This window comes from Ostrea edulis, chromosome 5 (genome assembly GCF_947568905.1).
Source record: "Ostrea edulis chromosome 5, xbOstEdul1.1, whole genome shotgun sequence".
In the NCBI taxonomy this organism is placed as follows: domain Eukaryota; kingdom Metazoa; phylum Mollusca; class Bivalvia; order Ostreida; family Ostreidae; genus Ostrea; species Ostrea edulis.
In genome coordinates this window covers 93,499,898-93,510,819 of record NC_079168.1, presented here as the reverse complement: position 1 = coordinate 93,510,819, position 10,922 = coordinate 93,499,898, and the positions used below count along the sequence as shown (strand labels likewise).

Genomic DNA, 10,922 nt, shown 5'->3' with positions numbered 1-10,922 from the left:
TACTGGAATATGTTGGCTGTATTGAGTATCGGGTACCATCAGCATTATGTTTCTAGTCTCCATGTTACTGTTTCCAGGCGTTCTGATATCTGCCTCAATATATTCCTCATATGGTAACTATGTACCTCCTGCACACTCAATATCCAAAATCTGATTCAAGTGCCTCATCTCGATAAAGTGTGATAGTTTTTTTGTGTAGAATGATTTGCTAATAGTTGATACTGTTGATCACGTGTCTAACAGAGCTGTAATTCTCTTTCCTTCTACAATAATTTCTGTCTGTTGGTTTTTAACAATAATTTTTAGTTACATCGCCACAATAAAGATACAACCCACAACACCGAAGTTCATGTTATTATTCCACCCGGTTACACCCCCTCCTCCTTACATGAGTGTTTTACTGGGGGACCTGGAGACAACAGTATCCCTCAGCAAATGGTTTTCTGTCAAAATTGCGCCAGTTCGATTTTACGCATGAAATCCAACCGCCAACGCAGCGGCTGAATTTTGACCATTAGCGGAAAAATTAGCATGTCATTCATAAATAGTAATCAACACCAGAGGGGGATCAGGTGCGTAGGAGGAGTAAGCATTCCCTGTCGACCGGTCACACCCGCCGTGAGCCCTACATCCTGATCAGGTAAACGTCAAAATCAGTGTGCCACGAACGGTCTAACAATCGGCATGAAACACGTCAGACAGCATTTGACCCAATGATAGGTTGTATTGGCAAACTAGATCGTTATAACGACCATAGAATCATCTTCCCAAGTCAAGGGTTTCTGGAGAGGAGTGGAAAAGAAACCCTTGACTTGGAAAGATGTCATAGAACGTTGATTTTAAATGAGACTGTTGAAACCCCTGTACCATCAACTTCTTTGTCAGTAGCTTGCCTCGTCTTAAAAACTGACCATACGCATAACAAACTCTTGCGTATCGGAAGATATAAACTCCATATGCAGGTGATAATGGAATATTGCTACATAAATCGACGATGGAGAAGCTGAAATCATCCTGTTTGTTATAAAGTTGAGTTGTAAGTTTGCCGTTAATAATATCCACGTTTTCATTCAATGAAGCAGAAGTGGACGACTTTCTGGTATCTTTTATTTCGAGCTCGCAGGGATATATCTTATACTACACGACTAACAACACTTGCATATGCTTTTTAAAAATAGCATTGTCGGATACCCATGATGAGTAGAAGACGAGGTCAGCCGTGGGTATCTGACGATGGTGCTTTAGAATTGAATTGAATTAATCTGCATATGATTTTACAGCGTATATACATGCAGGGGAACTTCAATTTGAAAAAAAAAAAAATTCTTTTTCATTATGGAATTGCCGTGAATAAAGAAAGAATGAACTTATACAGAAAATATATATAAATTCTAAATAATGTAAATTACTATGATAGAATTTTTTTTATGATAATTCAAGCATTTGTTATAACCTCTACTTGCTTAGTAAATAACAGATGTGGCGCTAGCACAGTGGCGGATCCAGAGGTGGTCCGGAGGGGGGGGGGTACTCCCCTCCCTTTCGTCAGAAAATTTTGCTAAAGAAAGGTAAAAATTACGCATTTTGTGCGGAGTAGACCCCTCCTTTTGAAAACCAAAATTTATGGTATAACCACACCCCTCTCTTCCTTTAAAAAATCCCTGGATCCGTCCCTGCAGCATTCTAATCTGTCTGAAAAAGACATATGTAGGCTTGTAATGATTAATATATCAAACATGCAATAATTCATCATGTGACACTGACAAATATTAATGTGAAGACTATTTGTTAATCACAAATCGATGAAAGAAGTATTTACAAGGAAATTTTTCTTGGGAATTTTCCCCTAACATTCAATTTTCCCGGAATATATATTCCGCTATCTATTTTAAAACTAGAGATTCATAATTTAAAGCATAGTTTCGGACAAGAAATATACAAAAGGAACAGCTGTCAAAATGAGAAGGTAATATCGCAGTTATTAGGATCGATGTGTAGATGTACCAGTAATTAAGTAAATGGAAAGTGAAGTATATAATGATAAGATATACTATTCCAGGAAAAATTCCCCAGCTATAGAACATGTTTTATTTTCCAATCAAGGGCCCTCAAGCCTGCAAGCAACATGAAAATAAATACTGTACCTATACATATACAAGTAAAGAAAGAAGTGAATACGTAACACATAGTTAAACAACAACAAAAACATGGTATAAACAGAGTACTTTGGAGTACGCTGGTAAAATTTCATAATTTATTGCAATTTTATTCACTTGTTTATTCACAGGGGCTCGTTACGAATTGACCCTCACTATTCTAGATGTAAATATAGAAATAGACAATGTCAAATTTTAATAAGACAAAAATTTCGTGACGAGCCCCTGTGGTTTATTTGTATGTAAACCACTTAAATAAACATGCTTATAAAATAATATTGCAATATTTGTCAAAAGTATTTAATTTTTGTTTTTAAGCAATATTTTGACCAGAAAACAACATTCAATTCATTGAAACTTTATGGCATCTCGGTTATTATTCTCTTTAAAGAAGTCGAGAGGCATAGCCTTCATCGACTTCTCTTCGCAAGCATTCATGTTGGAAAACGTGTAAATGCCAGAGTCGGTGACAGTTTATGCTTCGACTGATTATTCAACTCAGATGTGCCTGGATTTATGCAATAGACAAGTTGTTTTCAAACATTTAACAGTAATGCACAAAACTGTCACTAGGAAATCAACACTTACTTGGTTTTAATCCATTTTCAACATGTCCCCTGTCCCATGTTTACGTTAACTGGTCTTGGGAGAAGCGATGTCACAATAGGGGACCAGTTAAGAGAATAAGAGTTTTGATTTATCTATGGATAAAAAGATATTTTGTTTCAAATTTTTCTGGTAAAAACATGTTACAGATGACAGTCAGTCTGATTAAAACCACCCCTGTTCTCGTCAGGAGTGTAATTAGAAAAGAATTAGTTTTAATTTGGATGATTGTCTACCTGCACTTCTACTGACCATAATTCTGTATAGAATCCTTACTTGGTGTATTTATATGCTATAATATAGCAATGAATACAACACAGTTACCAAATGACACTATTCCTATCTATTTAACTGCATAACATTTGATTCCCAAAGAGAAAGGAATTTGACTGATTAATTATGATTGATTTTTTTATTCAGAAATTTCAGAAAATATATTTTTCAATTCATGGTAAAAATAATTGACATCCAAACAACCCACAATTTTATTAAAATGTAATTTAAACAGAATTCTAGCTACTGAATATTAACTGTTCGAAAACAGGAATTAAATCATGTATCATAATTATTGTGTATCATTAAAGAAATCGGAAATAAGTAGTGTTGATGTCACAACTGACCATCTTTGTGTTGAAGTGGAGATAATCAAGAGTAAGTAAAAATTTTGTGGCATTATTTAAAAATCTTCTCAAGAACCACTGGGCCAATTTCAATCAAACTTGACACAAATCATCCTTGGGTGAAGGGGATTCAAGTTTGTTCAAATAAAGAATCATGCTCACTCTAAAGTGGAGATAATCGAGAAAAGGCAATAATAGGGTGGGGTCATTTAAATACCTTCTTAAGATCCACTAAGCCAGAAAAGTTGAAATTTATATGCATGCTTTCTGACATATTGTAGATTCAAATTTGTTCAAATCATGGCCCCCGAGGATAGGTTGGGGCCACAATATGGGATCAAAGTTTTCCATGGTGATATAGGATAAATCTTTAAAAAATCTTCTAAAGAACAACAGGGTCATGATTAAACATGTTAATATGCAAGCATTCTCAGATATTGCAGATTCAAGTTTGTTCAAATTGTGGTCCCTGGGGGGTAGGGTGAGGCCACAGTAGAGGGTCAAAGTTTTACAGAAGAATATTTAGGAAATATCTCTAAAAAATTTGCAGCAGTTCCCCTAGTCCCATTAGGCCTATCTTCAAATGTGACACAGAAGTATCAGTTCTGATAGGAAGGGAAACTCAAATACATATTGACTGCATGCTGTGAAGTTTTGTGTTTTCAAAACAGACTGAAAATGAAACAATGATGTACTATAGATTAAGGGAACCTTTTTCTCTATAGTCACTTGTACATCATATGCCATATAATTGTCATGCCGTCTGTAAAAATGGAAGAGGTGATCGACAATGTTCACTGCACGGATGCAACAATCAACCTTATTCACTCAGGCAATTTTGGATACTCATTTTTTAGGCCACAAATTTTTTTTACATGATAAACCAATATAGACAATATACTAGTAAAGAATAATGTTTGGTTGGTTTTTTTTTTCAAAAAAAGAAATAAAACTGAAAATGATGAAGTGGTGTTTAAATTAATTAATGTGCTAGACATTAAATAATACTAAGCTCAAACTGTGATATCTTTCTTATATATTGTGTATATGTGTAAAGCATCTAAATAATATCTTATTTAATACTATTGATACTGAATTGAAACTAAACAGATATTTAGAAGGAGATGGTAGTCCTTCACCAAAATTGTAAATTTCATGGTCCTATAAGGGGTTTAGGAGTATCCAGGGTGGAGCCAAAATTATCATAGTGATTATTGTCTTTATCATTTGAAGGACATTTTTAAGTTTTCTAATGCAATATAACTGGAATATAAAAACAACCCTAAATGCATATTTAGGAAAAGCAGAAAAGAATATACCATAATTGTGAATTTCACAACCCCAGTGTTTTGACTCTATAGGATGGGTTCAAATTAGTCATATTGTTTAATGTTGCTTATTATGTAAAGCATTTCATCAACAGTATATGCACTTTCAAGGGCATTTAGATTTTAAGAACACATTTTGTTCTATACTTTTGCTGAACATTAGAATTTAGCTTAGATATTCATTATAGGAATTTTTTTTCTAGATTTCATAGTCCTTGGGACTAGTTATACTTTTAACTAATACTCGGATTACCGATAAGGCCTGTGGATCTCTTGTTACCTGTAGATAATGTATAATATATGATTTCTAATAGTACATTTCAGTAATAAAATATAATGGGATTTAACTCATCGAAGTTAAATCGGTTTATCTAAGCTAAATATCAATATTAATCATTAATCTGCATCGCCGGGGTAATTCCCCGCTGCCGGCTATTCTCTTTTCGGGTATTAGTGAGGTCATAAATTACGTCATGACCACCGTGCAAGATTCCCCAGTATTTTAAGGAGGTAATCTACATCGTCATAATGGCTGACTTCCTTTTAAAACATGGATGAAAATATAAATATCAGCAATATTTGTCTATTCATTAAAAAATTCCTCATCTAGCTGTGTAGCTCAGTAGGTTAGCGCGTCGACTTCTGAACTGTAGATCGTGTGTTCGAGTCCAGCAGGGGTTTTAATTTTTTTTTCCAGATTGCTGTCTACTAAAACTGCATTTTTTTGACTAAATAAAGTAAATTTGAAAGTTTTCAATTTCAAAATATTGTTGTACATGTATATCATTCACTTTTCATTTATATCAAATTTCTCTGGTGTAGCATAGCTCCTTAACACAATTTCAGTCAATTTAAATGTAACTGACTAAATGGGGCGGTCCTTCGGATGAGACCACAAAAACCGAGGTCCCGTGTCACAGCAGGTGTCGCACGATAAAGACCCCTCCCTGCTCAATGGCCATAAGTGCCGAGCATAGGCCTAAATTTGAAGCCCTTCACCGGTCTTGATGACGTCTACATATGAGTGAAAAATTCTCGAGTGAGACGTTAAGCAAGATACAATCAAATGTAATCGAGATTGTGTTGCCTTTGCTGCTGATGTAATATGGGGCCTCTGACATGACAGTCTATAGTGTTAACAATGAAGTTAAAGGGTTAACTCACTAGCCAGAGCTAGCCAGTTTGAATTACATAATGGTCAGTGTTCTTGTTACAGTTAATATGAATCATGAAATCAATTATCATATGACTGACTACTTTAACAGAAGCATTATCATGGTTCATGATGTATTGTTTATATTTGACATTTTAGGTAATCAGTAGATTATATCCATAATGATTGAGGTATCAGGATTTCTCCCAAGAGGAAGTGTCTATTTGGCCGGGGAGACAGTGAAGTGTATTGTTACCATTACAAATCTGTCCAAACAATCACAGTGAGTGAATAGTCAGTCTACCAGTGAGTGAATAGCCAGTCTACAGTGGTATCGTGTAAACAAATTTGTGCAGTGCTGATTTATCTAAAATAAAAAAAATGATTGGCAAATATTAAATTGTTTTCAGAAATAATGTAGATTGTCTAGCATGGGCCAGTGTCCAGATAAACTGTCAGTGTTCAGTGAGCGACACAAGGATAAACCTACCATACACCAGAAAGCTGTCATCAGAAGAGATATCTCCTTCTTCATCAGACACATCTTTTGTTCCTAACAGAGGTACACATTAATCTATGAAGTTCACAGAAACATACAGAATGATGTAAAACCACATTAATGTGTACATGTAGTTCATCTTTATGATACTCATCAAAAGCATCTAAAGTTCTCTCAAGCTGTGTCTCTCCAAATTGAAGGAAATTTTTCACTTTGAAGAATGAATACCTCAGACTTTATAAGGTTCAACATTTTATGTGGTAGGGTAAACTGATTGGGAGTCGAACTTGGCCGCTGGTCAAACAGCTTTTAGCTCGGCTCAAGTGAGCTTTTCTAATTGCCTTTTGTCTGTTGTATATGTTGTGCCTTCTGTCCATCTTGCCATCCGTCTCTGTCAATATTCACATTTTCATCTTCTTCTCCAGAACCACTGGGCCAGGCCAATTTCAATTAAACTTGGTACAAATTAGCTGCAGAACTATAGCTCTCTTATAAAATATTGTGACAGAACTGTTCCGTTACAATATTTTTTCAGAGAGCTACAGTTCTGCAGCTAGGTACAAATCATGTTTGGGTGGAGGGGATTCAAGTTTATACAAATGAAAATCCATGCCCCCTCCAAAGGGGAGATAATCAAGAAAAGGCAAAAATAGGTAGGGGGGGGTGTTGAAAATTGACTTCACCCACCCTTTAGTGTTATATACTAGTATGCTCTTACTTTTAGTAAAACGTTTGGTGAAGTCAATTTTTAAATGTTTATGAAATCAATTTTTTACAGCATACTTGTATTTACATGTATTATGCAAAATAGATTACAGAAAACTAAACATCCACATCATGAATCGAAGAAAAATGTCACAATCATAATTCAAATTTCCTTAATAGCTCTATAGTCTTTATTTACATTATCCATGACCCGAGCACCTATGCCAGGGAGTAGGGATTGGGCCACACTAGGGGATCATATTTTTATAATGGGATATATGCCAAAAAAATCTTTAAAAACCTTCTTCTTGAAAACCACTGGGCCAGAAAACTTGAAATTTATATGAAAGGTTCCCGATATTGAGTGGATTCAAATGCCTCTTGGGATAGGATGGGACCACAGTAGGGGATCCAAATTTTACATGCGGATAAGTAGGAAAAATCTTTTCAAGAACCACTGGGCCATAAAAAGTTGAAATTTACATGAAAGTTTTCTGACATAGAGTGGATTCAATTTTGTTCAATTCATGTCCCCAAGGGGTAGGATGGGGCACAATAGGGGAAATAAGTTTTACATGCAGATATAGATAGGAAAATATTTTAGAATCTTCTGATGAACAACAGGATTATGAATAATCATATTAATATACAAGCATTATCAGGTGGAGTAGTTCCAAGTTTGTTCAAATTGTGGTCCTCTGAAGTAAGGTGGTGCCAAAGTTGGGGGACCAAAGTTTTACATGGGAATATATAATTTAAAATAACATCTTTAAAAATCTTCATATTTACTAATGTAGGTTCATAATTAGACATATTACATGTAATATGCAAGTATCTTCTGATAGTCCAAATTGAAGTTTGTTCAATTCAGAGGCCGTAAGGGTAGGGTGGGGCCACAATAGGAGATCAAAGTTTTATATGGGAATATACAGGATGTTAATTAAAACAGATTCTTTTCAAGAGTAGTAGGGCCACTCTAAATCATATCCAAATGCAAATTTTCTCAAGTTGTGTGTATTCAAGGTTTGTTTATGCCCATATAGTGGTACATAGTATGCACCCCTTTCTCTCTCTCTCTCTCTCTCTCTCTCTCTCTCTCTCTCTCTCTCTCTCTCTCAAACTTAAAAAATGTGTATTATCTTCGGTTAAATACAAGTATAGTAAGTATAATTATGCTCTATTCTGATTGTATTTTTACTTTTAAGGGTAAAAGTATGGAAGCCCATTAATGTCATTGTAACAGTCAGTGTTTACAATTTTTAGCTCACGAGTTGAAAGCTCAAGTGAGATTTTCTGATCACCCTTGTCCGTCTATCCGTAAACTTTCATATTTTCAACTTCTCCAGAACCACTTGGCCAATTTCAACCAAACTTGACACAAAGCATCCTTGTGTGAAGGGCATTCAAGTTTGTTGAAATAAAGGGCCATACCCCCTTCAAAGGGGAGATAATCACAAAAATGCAAAAATAGGGTGTGTCATGTAAAAAAAATTCTTCTCCAAAACCACTGGGCCAGAAGCACAGAAATTTACATGAAAGCTTCCTGACATAGTGCAGATTCAAGTTTGTCAAAATCATGACCACTGGGGGTAGGATGGGGCCATAATAGGGGATCAAAGTTTTACATACTAATATATAGAAAAAAATCTTTAAAGATCTTCTTCTCAAGAACCATTGGGTCAAAGAAGTTTACATTTCCATGAAAGCTTCCTGACATAGTGCAGATTCAAGTTTGTAAAAATTATGGACCCCGGGGTTAGGATGGGGCCACAATAGGGGATCAAAGTTTTGCATACAAATATATTGGGGAAAATCATTAAAAATCTTCTTATGAAGCCAGAAAAGTTTACTTTTACATGAAAGCTTCCTGACATAGTGCAGATTCAAGTTTGTAAAAATTATGGACCCCGGGGTTAGGATGGGGCCACAATAGGGGATCAAAGTTTTGCATACAAATATATTGGGGAAAATCATTAAAAATCTTCTTATGAAGCCAGAAAAGTTTACTTTTACATGAAATCTTCCTGACATAGAGCAGATTTAAGTTTGTTTTTTACCTTTATGATTCAAGTGATTTGCATAAAACTGACTTTATAAGAAAAGTTTTGTTGTATATTTAGTGTAGGAAAATAATTGAAGTTTTCTAATTTCTAAAATTACAGGTGAACAAGGAATGACTGTTCTGTCCACCAAACCCAGAATTCTGTTTTGTGATTTAAAGCTAAGACCAGGTGAAAGTAAATCATGTAAGTCTCAAATTCCAAATAAAAACAGATTAGTAACAAAATTCGGATTATTAAGTAGCATTCATACTGTATTTCGTGTGGCATTTACTGACTGATGAAAACAATAAAACTGAACAATGATACTGAGACAATCCGAATCTCAGGTTATGGAATATTCGGAGGTATACTTATTCTTGTATTTTACACATCCTTACACACTACTGTATCCACAAATAATAACTGATGAATTGTTATGTTGCATTAGTAAAGCCAATTAAGTGATACAGAAAATGTCCCATGTGTGTTTTACCAATATTTTATTTTAAAAAGGCAACAGTTAAATTCATAATAGTAAATTTTCTATATATTTCAGTTGCATTTGAAGACGTTATCCCCGCAGATGCTCCCCCCTCCTACAGAGGGCAGGCTATAAAATACTCTTACAAACTGACCATAGGGGCTCAGATGCTAGATCATCCCACAAAATTACTGAGGTTGCCATTCAGGGTGCTAGTTTTACATGGTAAACATTTATGTATACAAAAACACCTGTAATATCTGGTCATTAAACATAAAGCATATTTTGTATGAGAATAGACTTGAATATGAAAAAAAAAAACCTGACTAAATCATCAAAAATTGATGCATTTTTGTCATGTCATACATAAACTATTCACATCGAACTTATTTTTAAACAAATACATTTTTCACTAGTTTTTATTATTGGGAAAAATGCAAGTTAAATTGGGGGAAAATTTGTTATTTTTTGGAGGAGAAAGGGCCAATATTCGGACCTAAAATGGGTCTTTAAAAATCACTGTAATCCAACATATGATGAATATGTTGGCCATTTCTTATTACAGAAGAATGATCACAGTTGATTCTTTGCAGGAATGAATGATGTAAGTGTGTACATGGATGGAGAGGAAGTACAGCCAAGCAATCCTTTTTTAAAACAGGAGCAGAGTGAAAACAACCTGTTAGATATAGCCATGCAGGTTTTGGCCACTATTACTGCCAGGAAAACACCTTGTTAGTTTCATGTTTTAATGTTTTGTGGCACTTAAATGATAGCATTAGTATCATATACAATTTCCTAGTTGCCCAATATTTAATTTAAACATATTTTATTGAGAAACTCAACAGGATTGGGCAACAGGCATAGCCTATGTAGGCCCTCTCCCAATATTTGTTTCTCTTGTTAAACTCTTTCATGTGGTCAGACACAAAAGGTGTACACAAATGATGTGTGCAAATGTTTATCATTCATATTTTTGCCTGAAGGAAGATATCAGTTGTTGTGAAACCGCCTGAACTGCTTGGAAACAAACATTTTGGTCTTCAGGGTTAAAATATCTTACAGCTCAAGTGAACTATTCTGATCACTTTTTGTCCAACATCTGTTCATAAACTTTTAATATTTTTGACTTTTTCAGAACCACTACGCAATTTCAATCAAACTTGGCACAAATCATCCTTTGGTAAAGGATATTTACTTTAAGTTTGTTCGAAGGAAGAGCCATGCTCCCTTCAAAAGGAAGATAATCAATAAAATGCAAAAATAGGATGGGGTCATTTAAAAATCTTTTCAAGAACCAATGGGCCAGAAAAATTTAAACTTTCATTAATC

General features: G+C 34.8%; 1 protein-coding gene across 4 annotated transcripts in view; it reads left to right on the top strand.

Annotated features, from left to right (window-relative positions):
* The first annotated feature begins 1,886 nt into the window (after positions 1-1,886).
* LOC125650904 (RAB6A-GEF complex partner protein 2-like) overlaps positions 1,887-10,922 on the top strand; it is a 22,878-nt gene continuing 13,842 nt past the window's right edge. Inside the window, exons 1-7 of one of the 4 annotated variants that reach the window (XM_048879478.2) lie at positions 1,897-1,966; positions 3,347-3,413; positions 6,023-6,146; positions 6,274-6,425; positions 9,230-9,313; positions 9,666-9,815; positions 10,184-10,324. In XM_048879478.2, coding sequence (XP_048735435.2) covers positions 6,046-6,146; positions 6,274-6,425; positions 9,230-9,313; positions 9,666-9,815; positions 10,184-10,324 — 628 coding nt within the window. In that variant the 5' untranslated portion in view covers positions 1,897-1,966; positions 3,347-3,413; positions 6,023-6,045. Of the gene's footprint in view, positions 1,967-3,346; positions 3,414-6,022; positions 6,147-6,273; positions 6,426-9,229; positions 9,314-9,665; positions 9,816-10,183; positions 10,325-10,922 lie in introns of all 4 variants that reach the window. The other 3 variants (XM_048879480.2, XM_048879481.2, XM_056139334.1) reach the window with 3 other exon arrangements.